Here is a 12,303-nt window from a genome sequence, read left to right on the forward strand (position 1 = left end):
TACCATTTATTAATAGATGTAGACATTTTTTTTAAAATCATAATATAAAACTAAAATAAAAATGAGTAACATAATATGTTATTAACATTTGATTTTTGGTTTGCATTAAATTAAAAGGAACTTCTAATTATTATGTTCAATAATACAATTAAGTGTTATTAATATTACAATTTATGAGAAATTCTATCGTAATGGATATTACTTATTAGTATAAAATTAAAAGAAATAAAGTTGAAAATATTGATTACTTTAATTAATAATCACTTTACAAAAAAAAGTATTTAACTCAGAATGACAATTACAACTAATAAAGACATTTTTTTTTTAATAAAACACTTCCATCTAGTAAAATGAATAATCTTTTTATCATGAAAAAGTTGTATACATGAAACCTTCTAATTCTTATAACAATATTTTGTTTTATTTATTGTTCAAAATATAAGGACTCTATAATAAGTTGTGTTCGTTAGAACTTTCTAGACGTTTGGTGAAATGTTCATAATTTAGTATCGACGGTGAAAAATGTTTATTGTAATTTTTACAATTACATATATTGCATACTTGTTATTGTGTGCTGAATTTTAATTAAATTTTTTAAAATGACTTAAACCAATTATAATAGTATACAATTGCACTCGCGCTGGTAAAAGCTCGAATTAACAATAAGATTTATCTGTTAAGACGTTTTTATAAACTGGGGTTTTGCGATGTCAACAAAAGTTTTGACGCTATCTGGTTGAGACGCGCCAACAGTAGTGTTTGCAGTGTTTAAGAGACCTTCATTTGCGTTCTTCATATTTTTCGTTAACTATATAATAATGGCCTTTAATTGAATTTGTCAATCTCGGTAGTGGTGATCCATAAAGTTTATTCGACTTTTTTTTTTTTTTATAACACTGGGAGACAGTAAAATATCTCATTCTTAATTGTATAAAAAAACCACAAGAGTTGCTGTCAACTTCCATAACGCCCGAAAGTTTGCGCTGGACTTTGTAAAAATATTATATGATTTCTTAAAATATAATCTGTCATTAAAACATGCTCTAAAACCTAGTTTTTAACTATACCTTATTATATTATCTAAGATTACAAGTGTCTAAAGAACTTTTTCAATGATTATTATTATTATTTTTTTTAATTTTGCTTGAATATAAATATTTAGTAAGGTACATATTCTAAAATATGTTATCTGTTGTATGATTGTATTTCAATAAACTGTAGCTTAGCAAAGTATGTTAAATAACTCAAATGTAAACGCTGCACATTGGAGTATTTGTATGAATAAATCGGACAAAAGTCGAAATTATTTAATATCTAGTAACAGTGGAAAATCTATTTTAAAACATTTCTAATTATTTAAAGTTTACAAAAATGCAGCCTTTGACATATACTAGAGTACTATAGCGGTGTTTAGCATGGCGCATCGTCGTTTACGCTTAGTCATGACTCATGCCACGTGTGTTTCGAATCCGTCATATCAAAAATTTTTTTTTTGACATTTTTTTATTTTGTAAGCTTAAAAAATATTGAAATACATGTTTTTATCTACTCAATTAGTTATCGTTCTACTATTAAAAAAAAAAAATAATGTCAAAAAATAATTTTGTCCGACTTTTTTATACAAATACCTATGTGCAAATACCTATGTCCTATGTGCGCTGACGGTAAGTAATCTTATAGGTATTTACACACATATTATTATAGACTTTATTGTATGTATGTAATACATGTTATAATTATCTAGCCTAAGGAAATGCTTTTTTAATTGGTTTATACAACATAAATCATAATATTCATGTTCCGAGGCTGAAAAGAAAGGATACATATTATGTAACTTGTTGTAAAATGTTTAATTATTAATATTTCGCTAAATTAACCCTGTAGATATGTCAAAACCAGAAAATGACAGCGCGTCAAGTCGGTTGATGTTGATGTATGTTGAGGTGGTAGGTATAGGAATTATTTCGTCTCATTACCGCTTCGGATGAGTGTGGCCGTGACGTGGATTCTAGCTTGAAGGCAAGTAACTTCTGTACTTGAAAATTGATTTGGGTCACTCGTAACCTCTTCAACCCTTACCTTTTTATCCACCTAACCGTATATTGTACATCATTTAGTACAGACTTTAATCTTTTATAAAAAAACTTGTTTATAAAATAATTATATAACCTCTTGCATTTAAATTCGACGTAAAATGCCCTTAATTAATTAATCCTTAACAAATAGATGGTGTGGCGTCTATCTTAAGTATTGCTATACATTTTTCGTGGTTAGCGTTATTTTTAACTTGTTCCCATAAAGCCGTAAATTGTGAAACGTTCATACCGGTTCTGCAGTAATATATTTTGTAATATTAGTATTACAAAATATTATTACAACGAGCTACACAAACGGCTACTACCGAAATGTTCTAGGCAGCGGTATTTCATTGTTTCTCGACTAAATGGAATTCTTATGTTATGCATTTCATAATTGAATGCCGTCATGGACTAATTGAACGAAGATCCCGTCCGTGTTATTTATCGCCCAGCGGCAACAGCAGTATAGCGGTGCGGCCAATCGGTAATCAGGCCCGAGCATGTGTGTATACATAGGATAAGAGGTGGCGGTTGTAGAGAAGAGGAGTGGTGGGTTTGTTAGGCAAAGTTTAAAGGGTTCAAACTAATTACTAAGAAAAGGTCGAGGGTCCGAGAGAGGGTTGTTTGGCCGTATTGTTTTGGCGGCGGTAGCGGAAAGCAGCGAATATAAGGAGCCAGCCACAAGACTGTACCCCGACTTCTTGGACCGCTAAAGGAGCGAGGATCGTAGGACATGGGGAGAGGGTCCAACGCACATGCATAAGCGTGTGTGCGTGCATAGTGTGCTATACTTACACATATTACCAAGGAGCATAAAGCCATTCCGTGTCCATCGGAGTCGGCCGAGGTGGTTGGGGGGTTGGGTGGTAGTGGCGGGCATTGTGTTTAACCCTTTCCCTTTAAAACAGTGTAGAGACCATTAAACAACCGCAGGGCAGGCGGCAGCCGACAACGGCCTTCGATCAGCTCTATGCTACTGAAACTATTTCGTAGCACCTTAAAAGCGTTTCAACGAAAATGATCGGTTAGGCCGGCAGACGCAGAGGGTTGGCTTTACATGAGTTTCTCCCTTTCAAACATGTATTGAATATTCGAAATATGCTGACAAAGCATTGACGAATTGTGTTAATAATTAAGCAAATTAATGGAACAGCCCACGTCTTAAATCAAATGGACTCAAGGCGGTATCTTGTCCATTTCGTCCATCATCATCAACTCGTTACCCTAATCTAACGATGTATTATGCCATTATGATATACGCAGCAAATTCCAAGGCTGGACACAATTGCGCTCATAAATTTAAGTTAATATTAGATTTTAACTTATTAACTGATTTAACGGAACACTTAGTTAAACTTTAACTTGTATCTTAATTAATTATATTTTACTTCGTTTCGTTAAAAATTTGTTGGATTCAACGTGTTTGTTAAACTTGCCGTAAAAAACTCCATAGTTTTAATATCATTGTCATTGTAGTTCACCCAAAACTTGTAATTGATTCAAAATAGTACTAATGATATTTAGTGGTCAACCGTGTGTAAATAATAACACTTATATCTGATATTTCACAGTGTTCTGTTAATTATCCCAATAAGTTGCTTATAGTCTATAGACATTATATAGTATGTAATGTGTTTGTATACTTTGGAGTTTATCTTATTTTTGTCAAGTTGCATGCGTCTTTACTTTTTCTTCTCTTCCAAAGCATTTCGATTTTCTTACACGATGTAAAGGAGAAAGAAAGAGTTTGGGAGTGATTTCCTTAAGTGCTTTATCGACATCTTCATCCATATAAATTTTGCGGCACCCCACGTAATAAAATAAAACAGCTATAGGGGAAAGATTCAAGAGAAAAAAGTCTTTGGCAAATAACTCGAGTTTTTGGTCTTTTATAACGTGTCCGGTCTTGTCAAAAATATCACTAAATTATTTTTTCTACCGCAACATGTGAACGCCTACTATAGTGTATATCTTGCCATAAAAATATTTTTTCCCGATTTATGGATTCGATAAGTAGCTGAGTTAGACTTCCCCTATGATCAATTTTCATTGTGAATAATATTGTTTTCTTAGCTCTTAACTTTTATGCTGAATGGACCTTTTTGATATTATAAATAAAAAATAATGACAAAAAATCGAGTGGACATCGTTTTAATTTATTTTTATTTTTGGGTATGATAACAATAAAATCATAAAACAGTAATATTTTCCCCCAGATTTTAGTGGTCAATAAAAACACTCAATTAAAATGTCAAGTGGAATAAAAAAGACTCCGGTCCCCTGCTGTTCCGCAACGTTATAAAACCCTAAAGAATTACAACATTTCGGGGGCTTAGTCATATATAAGATCATACATTTATTTCCAATGACTACAATGTAGTGTCAAATATATTGGGGTTAATATTTATTTTATTAGTATTTATTATAATAAAACAATTAAAATAAAGTAAACCAATTAAAAAAATATATTTAAAAAATAATTTGTATTATTTTTAGTAACACAGCACAAGAAAATATAAAAATATAAAATATTTTAAAATATTTAAATATTGTATAGAATAATTAATAATTTTCAAATAAGTTTTTCTATTTGAAATTCAAAAAAATGTCAGCTTAATAATATAATATTTGTCTACATAGCACGCCAACAAAATAAACAATCATAAAATAGTGCTCAGTTATTAAAATACAATTAATAAAACAAATATTATTTTTAGTAGAGAAAAATGTATTGAAACATATTGTTTAAAAACGAGCCCCATTCAAAGTTTATATTAATTTATCTTTATTTTTAAAATCTCCAACTTAAGCCAAACAAATTCTTAAATTCAGTAGCATAATATGTTATCAGCTATGTCTTTATTTAGCATCTATTATATACAAGATGGTCTAGAACACAAGTTGTGGTTTCCCCTATTCTCTCTCTCCCACGCACTCGGTCTCAATATTTTGTCGAGGTATCCTTAAGGAACGAGCCATCTTATAGACTAATTGGTTATAATTAGCCGAAGGCGAGGCTCGTATGCGTATTGTGTTAGCTCGCGAAGGGATGAATAGTTGGTCTTGCTCTTTAAAACGAACGGTGGAGATGGCGGATGAAGCCGGGGTTGGTAAATTCGCAGATGTGCCGTTATTTACGATCGGGTCACCTAACCCTTGTAATGCCAACATAACGACTTGGCCGCTATGTATTATTACCGGTTATTATTATACACATAAGGCGGCGTAGAGCGGCACTTCTTAGTCGGCCCGGCAGGAGATTTATGTTGGTAGCAGGTCGTCTTAAGTGCGCTACGTTCCCCCCTGATTTGTCCCTCTGGGATGTGGAATGTCATTTTCCTTCGGCCTTTCCTTTCCCATAACTCGAGCCAAGGAAAACTCGACCGACGCTCGGACGGCAGTGTTAAATGATTTCTAATAACTCTTCTATGTAGCCCCATAAGGACGGTGAATCAGCTATTAATCACTATAAAGTAACAAATACCATAGCAATTAAACGCATTTGCATAGTACTAACTCCTTTAAGAACATCTCACCTAAAATAATGGCTTGTGGTTATGTTGAGTGCAAAGGATAAATACTTACAATTGATCAACAACTGTTATCTAAAATAATGTATTGTAGAAACATATAGAACTACGCTATGGTACATATTTTACCATTTATTAGTAGATCATAATTCATAATCTACTGATGTTTACAATAAGACAAGAGTGAAAAGGGCCAAAAACAAAACTGACGGCTAAATATAGATTTACTTAATGGCGATAGTTAAGGCAACGATGTCAACAAATTAAAATTTATACAACACGTTTAAAAAAGAGTTTAGAATTACAATGTGATAAATAGAGAAATCCGAAATAAGTATAATTAACATAATGAAATAAAAATAAAGAATTGCAAAAACGACATGATGAGTATAACATCGAGAAATAAACGTAACGAAAACTATAAATTCTCGTAGAAAAATACACACAACTATCCCCAAAGACCATAATGGATAAATTTAATTCAGAAAAGCAGATAAACTAAAATTATGAGATGAGTATCTATAGACGATATATTCAAAGACCAATCAAGTATTCCAGATCCAGAGAGAGATAAAAATTATAAACATTTTAGAAGAAGTAGAAATGGTAATTAAACAAGCTAAAAATAGAAAATCAGTAAGTTATAAAACGAAATTTACGCAGTTTTAAAAAATTTTGAATGAAATAGAAATTAAGCCAATTCCTCACCACACTTACACAGTCCAAAAATAGGCTGAAAGTAGATTTAGTGTGGCACTATAATACTTATAACTTTTCAATAATATGTAGTTAACCTATTTTTTACTTAAAAAACCCCAAAATAAAAATAAAACTGACCGTAATAAATTTCTAGTTTGCTTCGTATCAGCGAATTAATAGTTAACAGGTTTCTGAAAATTTTATTTTTTATTTTTTATTACGATATTGTATATTGGTAACAACAGCAACAAATCACCAGGAAACACAGATTAGCAAACCACGATTAGGGTTGATCGTCCCTAATAGACGATCCGGCTATATGTATAAATTATAATTAGTTATCATAATTTGTTTTTAAATCTTTTAATAAGTCAACAATTGTAGTTTTTTAAGTTTCTAAACGTTTTATGGGAAAATGTAGAATAAAATGTGGCTCGAGATATTATATTACCATAACGGTATGGATCTATCAACGATGGTTTAAATATGGAACAAAATAAAACGGATGTTACATTTATAGCTAATTTTTTTTTATTGTGACATAATGCACTTACTTTATGTGATGATAAATGTAAGAGTGTGTTTCGTTTGCCTTCTGCTTTTAAAATAATTTCTTACGCCAAAATATTCACATTAATATTAGTTGTATACTTGTGTGAGTATCTGCGAGATAGTATGTGCTCGTTCTCGTATAACTTTTGCACAGTCTAATTCCTTAATTACGCTATACGGCCGGAAGCCCTCTAGAGATTAAAACTGTTTTCGTTGCTTGTATTCACAACCTACACTCGGGTGTACATACAGTGTTTGTGTGTGAGTGTTTGAGAAATTCAAAAGAAAACATAATATCAAGTTGAGACCGTTACAATGTGTAGAGAACGAACAGAAAACGAGTCCTGGTGAATACTTCATAGAGTTTCCGTTTTGGATATTAATTTATAAACTGAATTCCTTTAGGTGACGATAAGTATCGAAATATAAGGAGAGCCGCTTAGAAAGGTCGCGGGACACCCTCGGATGCTGTGGTTTCTTGGTTCACTGGACTTGATAAAGGTCTCGGGCCGCACTTCGTTACAGCTGTATGAGTTTCCAGTGTAATCAGCATTTTGGTGACCACAAGCACCGTGGGTCCAGGGAATAACGGCTGCTTGAACCTCTCAAAAACGGTCTTTAATTACAAATGCGAGAACATACTGGACGCCCGTGAAGATGGGAGTGGTAAGGGTGATCAATAGATTTCGACCCATAAACTTTAGTCGATCCTAGTACTTAGCAACCCGCCTGCGTCTTGAAGGTTATGAAAATTAATCCTTTGACTTTCATGTAAGGCAAAAACATTACTATACAACGTATAATAAAGGATTAACCTGTCTGAAATACGGCGTATTAGAGTTGTTCACCTCTGGATGATAAATATTATAAAAAACGAGTAGAAAAAAAAAAATTGCAAGATTGTTATACCATAATATAATGTATTTAGTTAGGTACTCGTCAAACATTTTTATGTATAGCATTTTAATCCGTACTAGCTGAAGCTGAAGTTTTAGTATCCGCTCATTGCTAAACGATAACCGTTATAGTTAAATATTTATATAATGATTTTAAAAAAACATGGAAAACCAACTGATGTTGTATTAAAGTTACCTTACGGAGATTAATTTACAGCTTCAATAATTATATAGATAATTAAAGGATGTATAAAATTGCGATGTTGTCAGGCCCTTCGTTCAGTGCACATTGGTTTTAAAATATTAATTGTTGAATATAATGTTATGTAATAATTGATAAATAAAAAAATGAGTATTGTAAATAATTCTATTTTACACCAATTAGTCGCCATATAAGTTTGTTTAATACAATTATAATATAGCGAAACGGGGTCTATATTACAATTTAAGCAATAGAGAATATGTTACGCGAGAATAAGTTATTACCCCTAAGGGCGACAAGCACGATAAACTAATATATATTGGGAATGTGTGGCAGTTAGGTTTTATTGATGTGCTTGGCTTTTGTATGGTGTAACGTTCCTTTTTTTGCTTTGGTTTCCTGTTCTTTACCCATCGTACTATAGAACACCACAGCCGGTTAGATAAATCCAATTTTTATAAAGATTACAAAACATTTAACCTGTTTTTCTACAAACAGACTTATTTCTCGAGCGATGCCATAAATTTCACGGTCGGCTTCGCTCTGCGCCCATTTCGAAAGACGCGTGTAAAGGGGCGAAGATTTCTTCGAAACATCCGTCCGATTCCGGGAGAATGAACAAAAAACACTTTGGTTGAACTCAGAAAAAGGATGTAAGAGTAAAAAGTTTTGAGTATTGCATAACATGTAGTATATACATTTTGTTCATTTGGTTGTACGTAAGCAACGTTTATTTCAAGATATTTTGAAAACGTTGTTTAAAAAACACAATTATTAATATGTATTATACTGAAATATTTCCATAATATAATACGTCGTAATGGTTCGTGTATTAACATTTTATAATGTACACGTACCGTTCAAAATCACTTTAGCGAAAACAAAGTGGTATTGGTTTTACCTTAGTGTTTTTTTGTGTCTCTAAGCCATATACAATAAAATATAATTTTTTTCAATTTCATTTTTCGTATTTGAACATTTTTTAAAGAACTATACTGTTATTTAACACGTTTCTGAACGTTTTCACTGGTAGTTTTTGAACCTTAAAAACGTCCCCCATAAAGCAAAAAATAACACATTTATATTGGTCAATTGTAATTTATTAGCTTTTTAATCTTCTGCTTATAGTATAACTTTTAAGTCGCATATTAATTATGGTTATATCTTAAGCAAGTGCGCAGTTGGTCAATAGAAGTTATAGTTTCTCTATTCTCGCTTTTAACTCTTATTGCTTCTTTATCACTGTCAATCTTACACTTAAACTGGTTTAAAAGTTCTTATTATTCATTTACTATCTATTAACTTTTACCGTTAAGTATAAATTGTAAAATTACACAATTTATACTCGTTGCTTTTACTTTCTTCTTATTGTTAAAATTTAATACTTATATAGTCAAATAATTTAATTATCTAATTACTTTCGTTTTACACTAATTTGATTTGTAAGGTGTGATGGGAAAATCAGCCAAACCACTATTTAAAACTTATTATAAACAGTAAACGACATGTATGTCGTGATTAATGGCATACAAAAAATGCTGTACTAAACAAATTTATCATTAGTTAAAAGTACAACGAGAAAATTTTTAGTGTTAACTTGTGCGCTGTAAATTGGTTTGAGAATAATTTTAATTTTATAATTAAAAATAATAAAAAAATTTAAATATTTTAATTTTTCACTCTCAAGACGATTTTAAAGTCAGTAATTGCAATATAGTTTCGATACATTGATAAAGATGTATGCTTATGACTATAGCAAAAACTACAATAGTGGTGTAACATTTTTATGGCTAACACAGTTTATCGTTTTCAACTTTTATATAAAATAGCCGTATTTATGTCTTATAATTTATACCTTCAATGTTGCATATTTAAATTTATAAACAAAAAAATGTTAAAATGTTATTCATGCCTAAATAACCTTTTTCATACATTAGTTACAATAATAATTCCAAATAAGTCACAGTAATGACAATGACGTTAACTTAAAACATGTACCGCTATCTAGTTACCGTTTTGTGTAGTCAGTAAGCTACTGGCCGGCTCACAGATGCTACACGTTCTTAGAGAATTATTATTGATGTAAGAACAACTTTCACCAAGTTCAACCAAGAGGTGGCGCTTTTCCAAAAGTTTAAAATAGTAGTGTGCGTTTTTACCGCTAGATGGCCGTTACTATAGTAAAATAATGAAATTATATTAAATAATAACTACCTGTTTGTTAACTGGAGGAAGTACCAGCTTTCTTTGCTTCGCCCATGATACATCTGGTGGTTTGGCAGCTGGACGTTTGGACGGCGGCAACCTTGATGGCATGTCCAGAATATGTCTGATTGTGTGTTTGGACTTAGGCTTCATCATAATTGTATTAAATTTCGAACGTTCTCTTGATATCTATAAAACATCATTAAATTTGAACTGTTAGATTACTATTTGAATAATTTTCATAAAATTATACAATATACTTATGTGCAATTATTTGTATAAAGCATTTTGTCATTTATTTTGGTTATTTAAAAATTTGCCATTTCTAATCAGGTAACGTAGATATTTCACAAATCCATTTATACAAAAATTTCACTTTTCATTTGTTATAATGCTTCAGTGCCCATTGTAGCAAAACTTTACTGAATATGATTGGGCCGCTAATTCATATGATAGAAATAAAACATATATTACAATTATTTATACAATTTATATGGTCTTTAATATTTTTTTTTTCAAACACATGTTCACATAATGAAATGAAAAAGACAATTTTGTTAAGAGTGGTAGTTAGTACTGTATTTCGTTCTTGGACAGTCGTAATGTATGGTTGCCAAAATTAAGTATTATTTATTAAAAAATGTATGTTTCATCTATAGCCTATCATATCAAGTTAGTGATGTGTATCATATGTAAACAAACTTTTGTAATTTTCTCTGTAAAAACAGTATAACTCATAAGTTTGTATTATATAATTATTTTTTTATAATTTGCACAACTAACTAGTTTAAAAAAACTAACTTACTAATTTTGAGGAATGACATATAGAATAAAGTAAAATACAGATAACCTAACGGTAAAGAAACGTATGTGTTTTGATTACACAAATTCTCTTCGATTAAACATCAGTTTACAATTAAATTGTACATTAAAATTCCGTGAATTGAAATTGCTTTTTCGTGATACAGATAAATAATAGGCAAGTTATTTTATTGTTTTCATTTTTTTTATCTTTATTCTGTACAGAATTTTACATACGAAATTTTGCTATATTTTATTCCCGTGCGGAAAAATGGACAAACGCAATGAGCTTTAATTGGGCGATATCCTAGGCGAGAAAAATGTTTACACGCAATTTATGAAACATGTCATCGAGCCACTATAGTAAGTTTATAAACTGAGAAATTTGTTTTTAGTCCAAGCCTAAAATATTTTTTTATGACTAGACAGTTTTAATGCATACAATCTATAGATAAAAAATAATAAATCGAAGATCAATTAGGCCAAAGTGGAAATATGTCACGCCTTCCTCTCCAAAATCGATGAAATTACTTCGCCTAAAATTTTTAATGTAGTTCTAAGGTGAATTTTATATTATGTATGTTATTTACCATTTATTTTTAAAAAGTCAATCCCTAAGACATATTATTAAATAAACAACACAGAAGAATCAACAATTATGTATGAAATTTTTGATGCTGCTATCCTGCAAACTTGTCATTTTGTACATAGAATTTTTTAATTTTTTAAATAAAACAATTGTTTCATAATCAAAAATGTACTGATTAATGATATTTAAAAGTTTTGAACCGGGTTTTATGAAGAAAAACGTTCGTTTAAGTAGCAGTACATTTCATTTTTCTTTAGCAAAACTGCATATTGTTATTTAAAACATATATAGAACTAATATTTTTTTTTTTCAATGAAATGTTGTATGGTTAATATTAAATAATAATTATAATCACGGTAAATTTTTTTATAAAACATAATAATATCAACATTCATTTTTTAAAATAACTCCATTTTTCCGTGTTCACTTAATAAGAATACTGAATATTATATCGATCGGTGTGGTATTTGTGCGTCGTTAAAATATTAAGTAGTTACATTTTCTTCCTTATCGATTATTCATACATATAGCTTATACAGAAACTACTCAAACCTCAAATTCTCGAAATAACTCATTACGAGAAATAAGTATAGAACTTTCTATTGATTGAATGTACTTTATGAATTTATGCGAAAAGCATCGCTTTAATTTATTTTGCCATTAAAGAACACATACCGTATGAATTCGACGAAAGGGATTACTTTCTTTACATAAGCAAACAATATTTCCGTTTAAAGCGTGTACACATGCG

General features: G+C 30.6%; 1 protein-coding gene across 7 annotated transcripts in view; it reads right to left on the bottom strand.

Moving 5' to 3' along the window:
* LOC126838674 (uncharacterized) overlaps window positions 1–12,303 on the bottom strand; it is a 156,352-nt gene that overhangs the window by 122,059 nt on the left and 21,990 nt on the right. For all 7 annotated transcript variants that reach the window (XM_050573290.1, XM_050573289.1, XM_050573287.1 and 4 more), the window contains exon 2: window positions 10,172–10,351. In XM_050573290.1, the coding sequence (XP_050429247.1) occupies window positions 10,172–10,351 (180 nt within the window). The remainder of the gene's footprint in view (window positions 1–10,171; window positions 10,352–12,303) is intronic.

The sequence above is a fragment of the Adelges cooleyi genome, unplaced genomic scaffold (genome assembly GCF_023614345.1).
Source record: "Adelges cooleyi isolate 19-005CV unplaced genomic scaffold, UGA_ACOO_1.1 ACOO_flye_CR_arks_rails_tigmint_CR_PRNA_30, whole genome shotgun sequence".
Taxonomy (NCBI): Eukaryota; Metazoa; Arthropoda; class Insecta; order Hemiptera; family Adelgidae; genus Adelges; species Adelges cooleyi.